At 56.4% G+C, this 18,836-nt stretch overlaps 1 protein-coding gene across 1 annotated transcript in view; it reads left to right on the top strand.

Annotated features, from left to right (window-relative positions):
* STX8 (syntaxin 8) overlaps positions 1-18,537 on the top strand; it is a 225,675-nt gene extending 207,138 nt beyond the window's left edge. The window contains exon 8 of the mRNA XM_066364862.1: positions 18,363-18,537. Within this exon, the coding sequence (XP_066220959.1) occupies positions 18,363-18,430 (68 nt within the window). The 3' untranslated portion in view covers positions 18,431-18,537. The remainder of the gene's footprint in view (positions 1-18,362) is intronic.
* The last annotated feature ends 299 nt before the right edge of the window (positions 18,538-18,836 follow it).

Genomic DNA, 18,836 nt, shown 5'->3' with positions numbered 1-18,836 from the left:
TCCTGGGTCCCACCTCCATAGCCTCCGACTCCGCAGGTATAAGGCAAGGCCCTTAAGTTACATTTCTAACCAGCTTTCAGGTGAGGCTGATGCACCTGAGGTCATGCTATGGGTAGCACGGCTCTGAACATAAGCAGAGCATGTCTAGCATTAGGTGACCTTTGGTAGTCACCTTCTCAGGAATATCTGCAAAGAGAGGGTGATTAAAAAAAAATCACAGGGAATGAATGAAGTCTAAACTGGAACTTTTGGATTTGATACAAAAAGTATCCATTTGGCTGAGAATTCTGAGTTTGAATCATCTGTGATAGAAGGAAACCCATGAACACTGGTGAAATCCCAACATTTTACTAAAATGTAACTCTGTTACATTTACATATATGATACATATAGAATCTATTCTCCTAGAATTTTTAACCACAAATGGGCAGTATATTTTGATTTTGGCAGTACCAACTGTACTTACTTTACTTGTATCCTTTTAGAGTTCTTTAGAACCAAGGTTCCGTAGTAACCAGCTTCACTGATAGTTCATACTCTTTTATTCCTTCATTCATTCATTTTTCAACACTTATTTATTGAGCACTTACTATGTGCCAAGAACTGTTCTAGCTGCTGGAATATCTCCACATTAACTACCACCGAGTGAAGATGTCATTTGAAATCCATACTACTGACTCTTAATATCCGAGCAATATTTGAGTCCAGACAATCTAAACAACCGAGTCCAGTCAGCCAAAACACAAAGATATGCTGAGCGTGCACTGAATGACGTGTGTGCCGGTCACCTCTGTACAACCTGCTGGCACACAGATGTGGACACTCATGGTCTGTCCTCTCAAAGAGCTTACAGACTTAAGCCGTGAACCCAGTCAGTTGTTAATCTACCTGAGTGATACGGTTCTTTCTGTAGCCTGTGCTTTCACTCTTTAGAAGAGACCCAGAGAGAGCAGTCCTCAGGCTGCCGGGGGGCGAGAGCCACGTCTCTGGAGAAGGAGTGTCTGTGCACTGGTGTTGCGCCCCGGGCGTGGCGGAGCGGTCGGGGGGCTCTCCGCAGCGTGGACAGACCCTGGCGAGGCGCAGAGGTGTGAGGAGGACGGCTGGAGAGGGCGAGAGGGGAAACTGGGCCGTTTCACTGGGAGTGGGTCCTAATCCCACTTTTTACTTTTCCTTTGAAACGACTTCAGAAATATCTGACAGACCACGTAAGCCAACAAATATTTCAGAGCCAAATCTGACATTTTGAACCGTCCTCCTCTTTTTTCAGAAAGTGGATAAGGAGAAGGCTGATGATACGATTTTCATATTATCTTCAAACACCTTTATTTTGTGCCGGGCGTGCGGTAGGCCAATACCTGGTCTTGGCTGGAACCGGCTAATGGGCGACCCGTGACACTCAGCTGTGACCCTCAGAGTGCCCTTCTGTGACTGTGTTTTACTTACACACTCACTGCCTTCAGAGGAGAGGAGAGAAGAAGGACTTCTACCCAGGTTGCCTTATCCTAAAAAAGTGACATAAGCCACATTTAAGAGAGAATTCTGGGCCGGTTCCCTCAGTCTGCCACGCTGAATCCTTGGGCCTCAAATGCTTCTTGTCATCCTTCTTGCCAACCGAGTCCTTGCTCAACCATCTTCAGGCCAATCATATTCTGGAATGTCGTAGAGCCAGAGATTTTGTCCGCCTTTTGTCACTGGGTTCGTGGGTGATGTCACTAGAGCTGGGCACAATGTCAGAGGGTTTGGGGGGGCACCCAGTTTCCACTGTCAGTTTTCACTCGGGGCCACCGTCTCACTGTCTGCCACCACACCCAGGGGCACTTCCCTCAATGAAGGTCAGGTTTCACGGCCCCTCAGGGGGCCCGCTGTTCAGAGAAGGATGTCTCTGGGGGCAGGGGAGAGTGTCTGAGAATAGGACTGAACGGAGGTGACAAGGTTGCGTCACCCACAAGAAAGGGAGAGTTTCCCACCCCACAGTGGGGCGGTGCCCAGAGCGTCACCGCGCACTCAGTCGGGGCTCTGCAGCCGGACTGTCCCCAGGGCGCCTGCGTGTCTCCTAGATCGAGCTGCGAGCCTGGTGCAACTTTTGGTCGGAGGCCCTTTTTCCGTGACCTGGTGCAAAGCAGCGTCCAAGTCTCTCTTCTGTTCTTCCTCTGCCCATCTCGCTGCTGCCCATGGGGCTCACAACGCCAATGGCTCTCTTCCTGCTACTAATGAAAAACTCGCCGCTGACCGCTGTCCCTGGTGGTTTTCGCTCCGTCCCTGCCACCAAGCATCTGGCTGCAGCAAAGGCATTCAGTGAGTGTCCCAAGGCTTGAAGACGGGGACTGGGAGGGGTGGCACTCTGAGCCGAAGACTCCCTTCCCCTCTGATTGAGCAAATACGAATCACAGTGCTCTTCATCTAGGTCATTGTATACGTTTCGGCATACAGGCTGTTGGAAGATTTTTGCATGAGTGTACGTTTCAAAAGCTCTTTTTGTGCTGGAGTCTGTGACGAGCGAAGTAGAGAGATCTGAACAAGGGTGTGGCCACCGTGTTGGTTACCTGGCTCGTGTCCATCCTGAGGACAGGCAGGCGGCTGGGTCCTCCTCAGATCAAAGTGTCCTCCATACAGATATTTGTGATTGGGAATGCCCCTTTTGCAGCAAGAATGATTTCCCGGAGGCGGTAACAGCAGCCGCCCTCAGTGGAGAACGCGCCGTGCGCCAGGTGGTGTGCTTGGCACCAAGCCCTGCACGCGTCGCCTGATGTCAGGTTCGGAAGGTTGGATTCCTTACCCAAACGACAGTGCTTGCGTGATTTGGATGCAAGCCCTCTGGCTCCCCGGCCCGTGTCGCTGCCCGGCTGGGAGGGAGTGCACGGCGCTGGAAGCTGGTGGGACCGCGAGCTAGCTCACAGTGACCTCCCGGTGCCCACTTGAAAGCAGGGGTGGCCTTCTGAACACTCTTCCTGCCCCAACGATGAGGACAGGCTTCACAGCCAAACTAAGCGATCGTGACACATGCTCTCGCTCTTTGGGGGGAGGCTCGGCTCTTAAAGTGAAAGGACCGCGTCTGGCTGCTTCTCTCCGGCCCTTGTTGTTCTTTCTTCCCACAGCGTCTCACAGTCATCTTTCTTCTGCCCTCCCCACCCTGGCTCGTGGTTATATATAATCCATGTCACCTTGGAGGCCGGAGGAATGCTGAGACTCGGTGGGGGCAGATGTGGCCTGCAGGATGACATCGTGGCTCGCCACCCAAAGTACCGGAAGTGATGGCAGCCACCCCCCTTTCGTCAGAGGCATCGATCAGGATGCCCGCAGAGTTCTGCAGAGCTGATGTCTTGCATCTAATTACTTCACGCTACTTCTCCCACCACAACCTGGCCTCCGCTCGATTGCAGCAAGCAGCTGGTGGCCAGTACGTGGTGACTCCCAGCCGGGGCTATCATAGAGTGAAACAGTGCCCCAGTGCAGGCCTCAGCACCCCTTTGAGAAGCATATTTTTCATTTGGTCTGAGAACTGTCAAAAGAGGAGCGGTGGCTGAGCCCACTGACCGGGTGTCCCTGCCCTGGGCACGCTGGGCGCCCACGGACCGGCCCCGCCTCCCCTCCCTCCTTCCCGCGCTCCGCAGTAAGTCCCTTTTCTGTTTCCAGTGGTCATTACATCACCCTCATTCCAGCAACCTTCTGTAATGTGTTATTTCTAAGCTCATGTTATTAACATCCAGGGATGGCAGCTCCTCGATGCCACGGAGGAAGGCACCCTGGCCTTACCCACCGCGTGTTTACCTGTCCCGCTGCGCTGGCCCCTTTCGAGAAGGCGTCCGCATGCCCTCCCCCAGATTCTCCTGGGCCCGAGGGGGCGGGGTGCCTGCCCTTGAGCGACCACTCGCAGTCACAACGGGGAGAGAGGAGCTGTGGTTTTCTTTTTAGTACTTGTGGCCCCCTAGCACATTACACAATTTACTTATGTTGGTTTTTGTCCATCTTCACCTATTGCACCCCTCAGCAAACACACACACACACACACACACACACACACACACACACATGTGCACACACATGAGTAGCAACTCAGTGAGGTTGAGGACGGGGACTCTTGTTGTTTCGCTTATTGCTGTAACCCCAGTGGCTAGAACAGAGCCTGGAACCCCAGAAGCTCAATGTTTCTTAGAAAACTCAAGAGCCAATAGAGGTGCCAACGCGGATGTTATCGATATAATTTTTGCTTTCCTAACCACGTGAGGCTCGGGGACCACCTGTTTGCTTTCCTAACCACGTGAGGATGGGCTGGTTAAACATGTATTGAGCAGCCCAGTGTGTCAGTGCCTGTCATGTATATGAAGGGGCTAGCACCATTAAAGGTGGTAGAAATGGCTCTTCCGAAGAGCACTGCGGCGGCAGGAACCATGTGCCCTCACCGGAGACCGGCTTCACCCGTGGTGTGCCCTGGGCGGGGGCGGGGGATCCCCGAGGAGCAAGCCCTGAGCAGCCGGTTTCCCCCACCCCCCACCAGGTGTTCGCAGCGAGGACACTCTCCGCTCTCATCTTTGCCCCACATACCGCTGGTCCCAGACCTGAACGCACCTCCTGTTCACCTGACTCTTCAGTACATCTGAGCGTTCACCAGAGAATGCTTGTAAAATAACAGGCTAGCTCTGTACCTGTGACAGGGAGGAGCTTCGTATCCGAGACGCCCCCTCACCAGTGACGTGGTTCAGCGGGGACTCAGCCCACGCGCGCTGTCCGGGTGCTCCAAGGGGCGGGGCCTTGGAACTAGCGCCCCCCCCCCCCCCCCCCAGTTCAAGAAGGCGAAATCGTTCTCCTGTTACTCCTGTAGTTTTCCAAATAATTAGAGGCAAACTTTTACTTTTGCTGATGGTGTCTTTACTGAAAGGTCTTGGCTACAAGTCAGAGGTAATGACTGGCTCATTTGGGTTAAAGAACATGTAATTTATTTGAATGATGTTGGCTTACTTGCAAGAATCTAAGGGGTAACTGGGCCAGCCACGTCTTAGGGAAGAGTCTGAACAAAGGCACATCCCGGGGACTTCCAGCCTACATTTGTCGACCTCCCCTCTAGAGTGTCACAACTACTGTGACCGAGCCCCAGCACGGTCAGTCCAGAAGCCAAAATTCCAGGAGAAGAGGGCCTGGTCAGCCTCACTTGGGCCCCACCGCTGGCCCAGTGAACTGTGTGTACGGAGCCAGGGTCCGGTTGAATAGACATGCACCGCCCCCCACCAATAATATGCTTTTTTGAAGTCTGGAGCTCAAAGACTCAGTTTAGACCTACCATCCGGTAGCCTTTTGCATCTTGGTCAAATGATTTGTTCTAAAAGAAAACAATCAGGTGGCTAAGCACTTGATATATTGAGAAAGGCCTCTCTTTGACGGCTGCGCCTCTGGCTGGCTCTCCGTACCTGAGGGGGACTTGGGCAGCAAGGTTCTCCTGCCGCCTCGCCCGGCGTCCCTAATTGGGGCCAGGTGACTCCTCCCAGTCCGCAGAGCACAGGCGAAGGGGCCGTAACGGTGAATCCGTAGCCCAGCTGGAGCCATCCAGAAATCTCCTGACACTCCGTCAAGAGGGAATTGTCCAAACAAGATATTCATAGCCGAGTTCCTGACTGTCTCTTCAAAGACACTTAACCTTCTGCCAGACTCCAGGCAGACGCGCATTCCCGGGGCAGCACGCGGCACGGCGAGGGATGTTTCTTAGCAAGTATTAACAGTGCCAGAGAAGTGGCATTCCATTTCTGACTTGACAACGCATCGTAAGCTGCTCTGGGTGCGCTGATATGAAGGATTATCTACTTATAATTGAATTCTGCTGCTGAACTGTGCTGATCGCCGGGCTGACCGTTGTTTCAGGGACGGGAAGGAAGGAGAACACTTTTGGAACAGGAAAGGGGCCTCTGGAGAAGAAGCTAGTCAGTGCTTTTGGGCAGGAAGAGCAACAGGGTGAGGTTTTTACCTACTCCCTCTAAGGAAGGCATCATCGGCACAGCGTTCTGGCTTTGTCTTGGGGAGGCAGGGTGGGCTGATTTTTCTGCCCCTATCATGAGACTGGGAGGCCCTGCACGAGCCTTTGGACATGGCCCACAGTGGGCGCCCCATAAACAGTTGTGGGACTCGGTTTTGGGGTGGGTCAGTCTCATACAGCTAACTCTTACCCAGCACGGTGCCCTGGTCAGCTGCCTGTTGCGACAGCTTGACCAACAAGCCTGACCCCTTCTTTGTGACCAACAGCTGTCCCTGGGAGAGTGAGCTGAGCTCTCACAGGGGGTCTCCGGGGGCTGCGTCCTCGCCTCACCGCCCTTGTGGCTGTGATGGAGCCCCCTGATGCCCAGACCCCAGGACCCACCTCTGGCGAGGCCCCCGTCCCGCTGCTCCGCTCCGTCTCACCCCGTCTTAATTCCTTTTAATTTCCTGTTTCTCGGCAAGTCCTTCCTTCCCTCCCAGCCCCCACACCTCTCAGGTCACCTTCCTGCTCCCCGCTGAGGCGGCTCTCGCTCACTCTAGCTCCCAGATGTCCCCACGCTGCTCCCTTCTCCCACAACCGGCACCTTCTCCTCGGAGCTGATGCTTTCCAAGAGTCTCTGTTTACGCAGAACTTCGCCTCCTTCTGCGTCAAACGGGGGCGCCAGCCCGGGGACAGAAGACAGACAGGCCAAGCGGAAAGAAGATACCACCGTCCTCCCCACGTCACCTCCGCACAAATCCAGCCCGGACACACCGGGACACCGGGCTTGCCACTCCAGAGAGCCACCTGGGAGAGGACCACGGTCTCTGCCTTCAGGAAGCTTGTTCTTTTCCGAACGGAGCCAGTTTTAGCCAGCACTGACCGTGTGCCAGGCCCGTGGCCCTTACGAAACACCACGTCATCGTCCTGCGGCCTTGGGGACTGTGTGTCTCTGTCCTGGGCCCCAGGAGGCGGAGCGTGGAGGTGCCGGAGGGGCCCCTGCCCACGTGGGCTCGCGGGGCCAGGCTGGGGTGTCCAGCCATGCCCCTTCCCCTGGGGCCATCCCTGGACTGTCGCGTGTTGACAGGTGAGACGCAGATGCAGGCACAAATGTGTGCGGGCAGTGTGACAGAAAGCCAGGAAAGGTTCAAGCGTGTTTCGAGTTTTCTTTGTTTTCAGTCAGAACCAAACCGCAGGCAGATTCTAGCCCAATTCTTTGCCTTCTCATCGAATTCTTTGAGGAGTTACACTGTCCCTTCTATAGTTACACTCTCACTTTTGTGTCACAACCCCTGAGTTTCCATCTTTGTCTAGAAGGACTTTCGTGGCCTCCCGGTCGCCGCCTCCCATCTTGAGCCCTGGCCCCTGGAGAATGTGGTCCTGTGCCCACAGCTGTCGGCCGCCTGCCTCCATCGGGCTCTCTGATGGGCAGTGGGGGCGAGCAAGCACTGAGCTGCCATTTTCTCACCTGCAAACTGGGGAAACTTTCTGTTCTATCAGTTCGTCCCCATGGTGACAGCAAAAAGGACTTCAGGCGCTGCACGCATCCTAAGCACACGTGCCTTATGGCGTGCCGGCAGCTCCTATCTCGTTCACATCTGTCCTCACTGTTCCTATCTTTGCTGTCATTATTATTTGTGCCCTCACAGCTAGCGTGCCCAGCTGCCCAGCCCGGAGCCCCCTCTGCCCAGCCTCGCCCACGGCCTACCCAGCTACAGTGCCGGGGACAGCTGCAGAGCTCCGCCAGGCCCCCTCAGTCTGCTCTGACCTCTTCCCGTGCCCGCGACCCCGTCCTGGGCGCGTGCCCCTGCCCCAACCCTCCCTCCCTCCCTCGTGGCCTTTCCCATCACGGTGTCTCTCAGCTCTCCTCACCTGGTGTTCGCATGCTGGGCGCTGCTGGCCTTCTCGCCCCAGCCAGCGCCCCGCCCAGCACAGCTGCCCTTCCTGTGGCTCGCAGCCGACACGGATGCCACCAGATGTTCCACTGGGGACGTCCAGCCTTTCCTGGACGCCGTCGTCACCGCGGGGCCTCGGCCAGAACTGGGCTCTCTGTTTCTAAACCAGATGCCACCCAGGTGTGCCTCTGTGTTGGCTCCTCTTCCTTCCCTTCTGCAACGAGTGACACTTTATTTCTGTTGTCACACTGAGCGGCCGGCCCTCTGAGGCCGTGGACGGAGCTTCTGCTGAGCACAAGGCCCCGTTCTTGGGTGGTGGGTTCTGCAGCAGGAATAATTATCATCGTCATGGCGACCGTTCATGGAGTGCCAGTTCCGTGCTAGGAGTGTCATGTATTTCCTCTTACTGAACCCTCACAAGGAGCCTAAGAAATCAGTGTTTCCAGGCTTGTTTTCCAGATGGTGAAACTCAGAAAGCAAGGGACTTCCCCAGCATCTCCTAGCTGGAGAGTGACAGGTCTGAAGCCAGGCTTCCTGACTCCCCAAACCAGTGCCCCTCCTAGCACATCAGATCACGTGACCCTGTCCTCGGAGGTCCTGTGACCTAAGGAGAGACAGATTCGTAAATAATATGAGAACTTAAAGGTGGAGGACAGGCGTTTAAGGGCAATGGCCCGGTTGTGACTGGCAGGGGAGCTGTGTCAGGCCGGGGCCCGGCAGCCTTCCTGGAGGAAGTGGAAACTGAACCCGGGGGGAGGGTGTAAACTGGGGGGGGTGGGGAAGAGGGGTGGAGGGCAGCTGAGGAGATGGCCACCCCCTGAAGCTACAGGGCAGAGTTAGCCCAGGCAGAGAAAGGAAAGCCTGGTGGGGTGGGAAGAATGCCCGGTACGAACCAAACCAAGCTCGGCAAAGCAGAGAAGCCTCGTGCAGTGTTTTAGCGAACGCACTCCTGGGGGAAAGGAAGGTGTGGAACAGTGTGACATCGATTCCACAGAGGCATCAGATGCCTGTCACCCCAAGTCCTGTGGTGGCTTCCCCAGCGCCGCTGAGATCGTGGACGGGTGGTGGGAGGAAGGTGGCGAGTGCCCACGCCCCGCGGCCAACGAGCGAAGCAGTCAGCTCCAGAACGGGCAGGCCTCGGCCGAGGGGTGACCTCAGGGGTCACTGCAGTCCTCCAGCCATCCAATCCGGAAACCAAAACGTCAGTATGTGCCCCTTCCCTGCACGGCGTTGGTTCTTGTCTTAGTGTGTTTGCCCAGGCACGGGATTAAAGGGAACATTTACATGAACTTTCGAAAACAAATATTCCAATTTCATCTACTCTCCTGCTTACTCTGCACCTGAACTCAGGAGTCTGCTGCAAAAAAGAAGAAATCGGTTTGATCAGCAAGAGCCCACCGGTTAATACATAAGCAAATGTCACCCACGGATGGCCACCCTGGGGGAAAACGCTGCAGGACCCTCTCATAAAGGTCCTCTGTGGGTCTTTAAAGGTTATTAGCCGCGTGAGAGTTGTTTGTTGGCCCTGCCTTTTCCAATGTGAAACCCCGAGCAGGCAATGGGAGGGAGACTATGTATTTCGGTTCAAAACAACCAACCACAGATAGCCCAGTGTATGGCTTTCTCCGTGATAAACAGAGCCAGGTAAGAAGGCTTCCAGAGAGAACTGCCCCTCAGGCCCCCGACCTCCCGCCCCCTCCCACCTCCCGCCCCCTCCCACCTCCCGCCCCCTCCCACCTCCCGCCCCCTCCCACCTCCCGCCCCCTCCCACCTCCCGCCCCCTCCCACCTCCCGCCCCCTCTGTCCCGCCCCCTCCCACCTCCCTCCCCCTCTGTCCCTCCCCCTCCCACCTCCCGCCCCCTCCCACCTCCCGCCCCCTCTGTCCCGCCCCCTCCCACCTCCCGCCCCCTCTGTCCCGCCCCCTCCCACCTCCCGCCCCCTCTGTCCCGCCCCCTCCCACCTCCCTCCCCCTCTGTCCCGCCCCCTCACTCCCCACCTTTCCTACAGCTTCAAGGGAGACGTGGCCGACACAGGTCAGCTCTCCCTCTCGCGAGAACAGCCAGGCGCCACGTCCTCCTCCTCCTCGTCCTCATTAGCACGGGCCGAGCTGTTACCTACGCTCGGCTGTGTCAGAGGTGTTGGCAGCACAGCCTCCCTAATTTGCAGGTTTCCAGTATTCCACTGGAAAAAAAAATAGGGACCATGACTCCAGACGAACCACCTTCGGAACACACAACACGGCTCCCGAGAGACGGCGTTTCATGCCCTTTCCCAGTATGAAAAAAAAGGGGGGAGTTTGTTTTCTTACATCTTTTTTTAATCGCCATGAGCTGGGCTTGCAAATATTATAAGTGGTTGAGCAATAGTATATTCATCTGGTAAACTGGGACCAAAGGAAACGGACATTTCTTTCCACTCCTATAACTCTGGCATCCCGTGCCCGCCCCCAAGAAGGGGCACCTGGGTACTGGACAGGAAAACCCGCCCCGCCAGGTGCCCGTGGCCCCAGGGCACCGGGAGCCGCGTCACGCGCGGAGGGAACGGCTCCGTTGTCCGGAGCCTCACCAGGTGCTGGCGTGCTGGGGCTGGGGGCAAAGAGCAGCCATTGTTTCGGAAGTTGGCAGGTGCCCAGGACTTGGGCTGTCTTTCCTCGTTCTGAAATGTCACGTATTTCCTTAGCGAGGAGATGGATGAGGTCTGAGCACTGCTCTGAGGCCAAAGGAAGAAGTCCTCTCTTTCGCGTGTGTCCTGGGGCCGAACCGGCGGAGACTGTTCCCGCGGGCGCTGTCTTTAGGACACACCCACCCCTCTGTGCTTCATGTGCCCGTGGAGCTTTATGTTTTTATTTTTCTTAATGATGCCTTATCTTCTGATGATACTTACAAAAGTATTTGTTAATGAAATCTGTCTGTGATTTGCTTCAAAATCCTACCCTGGGGGCAGGGAGCAATGCAGGGGTCTACCGCGTTGGCCGGGAATCGGTCGTTGTTAAATCGGTTCACTATCCTCTTCTGTCTACTTCTGTATCTGTTTCCATTTTCTCACCGTAGGAAGTTATAGGAAGGAAAGGAGGAGAAAGAAAAGAAAAGAAGGTAGGAAAAGAGAGCAGCCCAAAGACGTCTGGACCTCTCTCTCCTTCCCTGTCACACCCCACGCGAGGGGGGGGGGGGTCAGAATTCACTCTGCACAGCCCCCCCTCGCCCCCAGGTGCGGAGAACTGGGGAGAGCATGTCCTGGGGCTCAGCCCAACCCAGATTCCAGTTCTGGCTCTTCCTCTTACCAGCGCGAACTGTAAGTAGGAGCGTGACCCTCTGAGAACCTCAGCTCCTGGTGTATCCTGCAGAGAGGAGCGTCATCTATGCGGAGCACCCAGCGAGGCGTGTCACCCCTGGCCATCGGCGCAGAACGCGCACGTGCGTGCAGCGTGGCCTCGCCCTCCTGGCTCTCAGCAGCCCCTTGGTCACTCTTTCTGACGCACCCTGCAGAAGAAACAGCCTCCATTCAGGACAGGTGCCAGAGCTGGGCTCGCATTCCGGGAAAGCCACACTTCTTAAAGAGGAAGGGTGATAAGGTGTGTAAACACCTAGTGTTTGTCCCAAAGAATCCAAAGGGCTCCGAGTGGCTTTGGCTTATCACTGTCACTTGCCATTTAAAATTACTTCCTCAGTTGACCATTTTACTTAAACCTAGCGAGAATCTCCGACCCAAAGGACCCCTGTTTGTTCCGAAAGGATTGACAATGGCAAAGTCTTATTTGCCATTTGTTCTCAAAGTCCCCTTTTTCCTCTTGGGACAAGAACCCAGTTTATCACATATTATCAAGTGACAGTACTCTGGCTGAAGTGCATTTTCATTTGTCACAGGTATTGTGGACCTGTCACACCTGTGCTGTGGCACAGTTTGTCTACTTCACAGTGTCTGCGATAGAGTAATTGGCAGCTTAAAGAGAAAACACTCGGTAATAATAGTTCCAGGAGAGCCGCCCAGCCTCCTGCTCACCCTGTGCTGGTGGAGCTCTCAGAGGTCCCGGCCTTTCCCCTGTCCTCCTGGGGTCTCTGCCGTGTATGTAGACCAGCACTGGCCTCTTTCCAAATTGTCTCTTTTCTTAGCCTCTGTGACACATTTTTTTTAGCTTTTCTCTCACTATTGATTGTTGCTTCTGTGTCTTTCTTATTGGCTCTTCTTGTGCCTTCCAGATATCTCATACATTTATTTACTTATATAAAAAGAATGTGTTAAGTGTCTTTTGTGAGCCAGGCTCTGTGCCCGTTTCTGGGGAGATGGTGGCAGATTGGACAGGTCCAGTCCTCGCCAGAGGCGCTCATGTGCCAACACTGGAGACAGTAACTGAGGACCTACGTGATGGTTTAATAAGGGTGACTACAGGGATACAGAAGGACAACAGGGCCTGTTCAGCGGGAGGTCTGGATGGAGGGCCTACAGGAGCTGACATTGCGGCCGAGTTTGGAGGGTGCGGAGGGGTTAACTGAGCCTCGGGTAGAAAGGATGTCAGGAGAGAGGCCAGGAGGCAGAAGGACTGTGGCACACGGGAGGAACCGAAGGCCAGGACGGCTAGAGCACCGGTTCGGAGCGGGGCTCCCGGGTGGCAAGGGCCAGACTATCCAGGGCCTTCACAGCCACCACGGAGGGTTTGGGTTTCAGTTTAAACCGTCAGAGAGTTTTAAGCCAGGAAATAGCCTGATCTGATCTCCATTCCAGCTGAATCGTGGAGAATGGACTGGGTTGTACGAGCTGCGAGCCGGCCCACCGCCGTGGCGCACGCAGACGGTGGCAGAACCGCTGGTGCTGCGGCCTCCGCCCTTCCGCTGTAGCTTCCCGTGTTTAAAGCCAGACGCGTGGTCTCTTCTCCCCAGCCAGTGGCTGAGCTTGGTTTCTTTGCTCTCATCACTTGTTCTTCTGTCCCCATAACCACCCTGATCTGAAAACTCAAGGTCGCTTGTCTCGGCCTCTCCTTTGGGTCATCGCAGCCTCGGTCCAGAACGCTCGCGACACCGGGAACTGGGGAACTTCTCAGCCTCGGGCGTCCTCCAACTCGGCACCCGCCTGCGCCCGCGCCAGCCCTTCCCGGAACACCGCTCGTTGTTTCTCTTCTCTCCTCCGGAACGCAGCCCTCCTCATCGCGGGTGGGCCGGGGCTCCGGAGGGCCCGCCATCTCCCCAGGGCTCTGCCCCGGTCCGGCGGCTTCCCTCACCTCTGTTACGTTTTTATATTGTGCCATAGAAACCTTCCACCCCAGTCAAGAAATACTGCGATTCCAGCCCAGGTGCAGCTTGTGGTCAACCCACAGCTATTTCTGGAGGCAGAAATGGATGAAGAGAAATTTGTTCTTCTGGTTCTGGCAAGGGTGGATGGAGATAGTGTTCACACACGTGCGCGCGCACACACACACACACACACACCTCACTACAACCAGCATCTTGAAATGCTAGATAAAATATTACAACAGCCTCTGAAATGTCAATGCGTAGCTGAATTACAAGGAAGGACGGAAATCCCCAGGTGGCGTGCACGGACAGAGACCTGGAAACCAGACCCCGAAGGCGTGACCCAGGCTGCGGCGGGGCCGTCACTGGCCGCAGTGACACAGAGCAGGGTCGGCACAGCTCTGCAGACCACGGACAGGATGGCATCTTTTTTTTTCTTTTTGACTACCTTTTAAATGTATATAAACCATTCTTAGTTTATGGGTTGTACAAAAACAAATCACAAGCCAGATGTGGTCGGTGGGCCGCAGTTTGCTGGCCCCTGATGTAGTGTTTCCTGCCACATGAAGTTGGGGTGGGGGGAGTCTTAATTCCCCAGAAGGAGTACTCTCAAAAGATTGGGTCATCAGAGAAAGGAGGTATATTAGGAAAAATGCACCGCCTGCCACAAGGAGACGACAGGGAAGCTTTTTATATACTTCTGAGGCGGTCAGAATTTAAAATCATGGATGTACTGGGTTTTAAATTGGCACAGCCTGAACCACAGTGAATCCTGGGGATCTGTGAGTGGGAATTCAGGGAGTCTGTGAACGTGGAGGAGAAAGCTAACTGCGTTCTTATTTTCACTGGCCTCTTACTGAGATTTAGCATTTTCTTCAAGACCACAGCGGTGTTAGTAGAACTTTGTCATCAATAGAAATCACAGATACTTTTCACACCAAAATGTTGTACATGTGTTATCTCAGAATTTAAAAAAATAAATATTTTGATAAGTACATTTCAATATAATTGGAAATTTAAAGCACACATCTAAATAATTATTGGACCAAAGAAGATATTGTTGAAATTCTTTAAGTATTTAGAATTTGGAAACTAACAACAATTACTGATTATTTCCTATCAAGGTTTAGGGGAGTAATATTTGGAAGAAAGCTGGAAAAGGAATGAGTTACATTTCAAGTCAAGAAGTTAGAGAAAAAACAGCAAAGTAAATCCAGAGAAAGTCTAAGAATAGTAGGATTCAGGAAAACAAATGCAGATATTCATAAAGCAAAACAAACGAAGGCTGATCCACCAAGTCCAACTTGATCTGGGAAAAGATGAATAAAAAGGCACACCTTGGGGCAAGGCTAGTCAAGAGAAAAGAGAACGCACAAAGAAGTGGTTAGAAAGGGAAAGAAAGACGCAGATACAGCAAGCACTGTGTTTGAATTATAAGAATATAATGAACTGTTTTATGCCAATACTTTCAAATACTCAGGAAAAACGGGCCATGTCCCAGACAAAAGATGATTTAGCACAACTAACTCAAGAGCAGTGGTCGAGAACCTTTTTGGCTGAGAGAGCTATGAACGCCACATATTTTAAAATGTAATTCCGTGAGAGCCATACAACGACCTGTGTACATTACGCATTATCCAATAAAAATTTGGTGTTGTCCTGGAGGACAGCTGTGATTGGCTCCAGCCACCCGCAACCATGCACATGACCAGTAGGAAATGAATGGATTGTAATACATGAGAATGTTTTATATTTTTAATGTTATTATTTTTTTTTATTAAAGATTTGTCTGTGAGCCAGATGCAGCCATCAAAAGAGCCACATCTGGCTCGCAAGCATAGGTTCCCGACCCCTGGTCTAGAGGAAGGGGCAGCAGAGCCCGCAGTGCACGAAGCCGTCCAGGCGCAGAGAGAGCTCAGCAAAGACGCTGACCTGCCGGCGTTCAGGGTCTCGCTGCAAATGCGCACCGAGCCCCCACAACGGCCCCCACACCGGGATCTGTCCGAGTATCCGGGGCGCAGCCATGGCAGGAATAGTCAAAGCTGCCACTTGGTCAGTTTGCACTTTGTGATGATAGGAAGGTCCCTGACTGTCTCCGTAGAGTATGGTGACCATTGGCCACATGTGGCTCCTTAATAAGCACTTGGAATAGGGTGAGTTAGTGCCATAGAGACACTGACTTTTTCACTTTGCTTCCTTTTAATGAATTGAAACTTAAACAGTCAGTGGTTATCTAGCTAAGAAGCTGAATAAGTGTTCATGGCATCCTCTGAGAGTAAGTGGTTGAAGTCTTCAGGGCCCGGACCTTCCCAGAAACAGCTCCTCAGTCTGGGGTGGGCGACCCTGGTGGCCGGGAGACCACATGGGCCCAAGGGTTTGACTCACCTGTTACTTTCCAGAGCAGGTGCTCCGTCTCCCTGCTCCTTGCTTCCCTCCTGTGGCCTCGGCCGCTCAGGGACCCTTCGGCGAGCGAACGCTCACTGAGTGCTTGCCCTGGACTAGCGGCGCCTCTCCGGTACACGCTGTGACCACGCGGGCCCCGTGGGCCTGGCCGTGGGACGCACTCGTCACACTGGGCGCGTGTGGAGGACACGGAGCTCCGTGAGCGAGGGGCTGTGTTCTCCTGGTCCCTTCATTGGTGTTGCAGAAGCAGGCCTTCCTGCGTCCAGATGCAGGAGCTGGGGAGGCTGGCTGGGCAGGCAGGCCAGTGGGGCGGGCAGGCAGAGCAGAGCACAGAGAGCAGGCCGGCTGGGGGGGGGGGGGCAGGCAGAGCAGAGCACAGAGAGCAGGCCGGCTGGGGGGGGGGGGGCAGGCAGAGCAGAGCACAGGGAGCAGGCCGGTGGGGCGGGCAGGCAGAGCAGAGCACAGGGAGCAGGCCGGCTGGGGGGTGGGGGGCAGGCAGAGCAGAGCACAGGGAGCAGGCCGGCTGGGGGGGCGGGCAGGCAGAGCAGAGCACAGGGAGCAGGCCGGCTGGGGGGAGCAGGCTGGGGGGGGCAGGCAGAGCAGAGCACAGGGAGCAGGCTGGGGGGGGGCAGGCAGAGCAGAGCACAGGGAGCAGGCCGGTGGGGCGGGCAGGCAGAGCAGAGCACAGGGAGCAGGCTGGCTGGGGGGGGCAGGCAGAGCAGAGCACAGGGAGCAGGCTGGCTGGGGGGGGGGGCAGGCAGAGCAGAGCACAGGGAGCAGGCCGGTGGGGCGGGCAGGCAGAGCAGAGCACAGGGAGCAGGCCGGCTGGGGGGGGGGCAGGCAGAGCAGAGCACAGGGAGCAGGCCGGCTGGGGGGGGGCAGGCAGAGCAGAGCACAGGGAGCAGGCCGGCTGGGGGGGGGGGGCAGGCAGAGCACAGGGAGCAGGCTGGGGGGGGCAGGCAGAGCAGAGCACAGGGAGCAGGCTGGGGGGGGCAGGCAGAGCAGAGCACAGGGAGCAGGCTGGGGGGGGCAGGCAGAGCAGAGCACAGGGAGCAGGCTGGCTGGGGGGGAGCAGGCTGGCTGGGGGGGGCAGGCAGAGCAGAGCACAGGGAGCAGGCTGGGGGGGGCAGGCAGAGCAGAGCACAGGGAGCAGGCTGGGGGGGGCAGGCAGAGCAGAGCACAGGGAGCAGGCTGGGGGGGTCAGGCAGAGCAGAGCACAGGGAGCAGGCTGGGGGGGGCAGGCAGAGCAGAGCACAGGGAGCAGGCTGGGGGGGGCAGGCAGAGCAGAGCACAGGGAGCAGGCTGGCTGGGGGGGAGCAGGCTGGCTGGGGGGGGCAGGCAGAGCAGAGCACAGGGAGCAGGCTGGCTGGGGGGGGCAGGCAGAGCAGAGCACAGGGAGCAGGCTGGCTGGGGGGGAGCAGGCTGGCTGGGGGGGTCAGGTAGAGCAGAGCACAGGGAGCAGGCTGGCTGGGGGGGGCAGGCAGAGCAGAGCACAGGGAGCAGGCTGGCTGGGGGGGGGCAGGCAGAGCAGAGCACAGGGAGCAGGCTGGCTGGGGGGTAGCAGGCCGGCTGGGGGGGGGCAGGCAGAGCAGAGCACAGGGAGCAGGCCGGCTGGGGGGGGGCAGGCAGAGCAGAGCACAGGGAGCAGGCTGGGGGGGGCAGGCAGAGCAGAGCACAGGTAGCAGGCCGGTGGGGCGGGCAGGCAGAGCAGAGCACAGGGAGCAGGCTGGCTGGGGGGGGCAGGCAGAGCAGAGCACAGGGAGCAGGCTGGCTGGGGTGGGGGGGCAGGCAGAGCAGAGCACAGGGAGCAGGCCGGTGGGGCGGGCAGGCAGAGCAGAGCACAGGGAGCAGGCCGGCTGGGGGGGGGGGGGCAGGCTGGCTGGGGGGGTCAGGTAGAGCAGAGCACAGGGAGCAGGCTGGCTGGGGGGGGGCAGGCAGAGCAGAGCACAGGGAGCAGGCTGGCTGGGGGGGGGCAGGCAGAGCAGAGCACAGGGAGCAGGCTGGCTGGGGGGTAGCAGGCCGGCTGGGGGGGGGCAGGCAGAGCAGAGCACAGGGAGCAGGCCGGCTGGGGGGGGGCAGGCAGAGCAGAGCACAGGGAGCAGGCTGGGGGGGGGGGCAGGCAGAGCAGAGCACAGGGAGCAGGCTGGGGGGGGGGCAGGCAGAGCAGAGCACAGGGAGCAGGCTGGGGGGGGGCAGGCAGAGTAGAGCACAGGGAGCAGGCTGGCTGGGGGGGGAGGGGAGGAACTCTCCCTTGTCCCCCCTCCTCAGCCAACAACTTGGGGAAATAAAACAGAGAAAATACTAACATAAAAATGTATAGATGAAGAAGAAGTCCCTCTGTGGGCTATTTTTATAGATGGATGACATCAGTATCTTGGGCTCTGGAAGAAAAGGCAAAGCCATGTGGAGAGTGGAGAGAAGGGATTCTAGAATGGATTTCTTTGTAAACTCGGAAGCCCTTGGCTTTGTCAGCGTCTCATCAATGCAGACAGAAAACAGGGCCGGGCTGCACGCATAAGCTGGGGCCCTCCTCGCCCATCCAAATGCTGAATGGGAGCGTCCCCCCAGACCCCCCAGGCCCCCCAGGCCCCCAGCCCTGCTGTCAGGAGCTCCTGCCCCCGGCAGGCACAGCCCTGGAGGTGGTGGGGTGGGAGCCGACCAGTGTCCCCCGAGGTCCCTCCCTTCCGCAGCTACGGGCCCACAAAGCCAGAGCTGTGTGGCGGCGGCGCCCTGGACCTGCTGACGCCCCGTCAGGTGCTGAAGCACAAAGCAGAGGCTCCCCGGGGGCCCCGGAGACCTGCCTCCCTCAGCCTCGCCGACGTGTGACACGCACTGGGCTGTGTGATGCTCGTCCGGTGGGGATCACTCAAAGGGGTCTTTTCTGCTTCTGTTTTTCAGGGATGATCATGGTGATTTTGTTGCTGCTCGTGGCTATCGTGGTCGTTGCGGTCTGGCCTACCAGCTAGTGGCAATAAAGGGACCTCCAGCTGTGCCACCTGCCAAGGACGGAGAGAAGCCCAGCACCGTTTTGATACATGAAAGTTGCTTCAAATAAACTCCCTCAAAGCTCAGAGCTCCTGGTGTGCGTTGCTTTGGTGAAAGCAAATTGTGTGGCACCCACTACGGGTGTCGGGCTCCGGGAGGCGCTTCTGGGTCCTACCTTGGTCGTTCTGGTGCTAGCCCAAGGTTCCTCACGTGGTCACTGCCCGTGGCTACTAACAGATTCCACCCACCCGGAGGTGAGCTGGCGCCTTCGGGGATGACACCACACCAGGGGTCCCCAAACTTTTTACACAGGGGGCCAGTTCACTGTCCCTCAGACTGTTGGAGGGCCGGACTATAAAAAAACTATGAACAAATCCCTATGCACAC

The sequence above is a fragment of the Saccopteryx leptura genome, chromosome 2 (genome assembly GCF_036850995.1).
Source record: "Saccopteryx leptura isolate mSacLep1 chromosome 2, mSacLep1_pri_phased_curated, whole genome shotgun sequence".
NCBI lineage: Eukaryota > Metazoa > Chordata > Mammalia > Chiroptera > Emballonuridae > Saccopteryx > Saccopteryx leptura.
The sequence above is the reverse complement of the archived record's forward strand: the minus strand, read 5'-3'. Positions and strand labels throughout refer to the sequence as shown.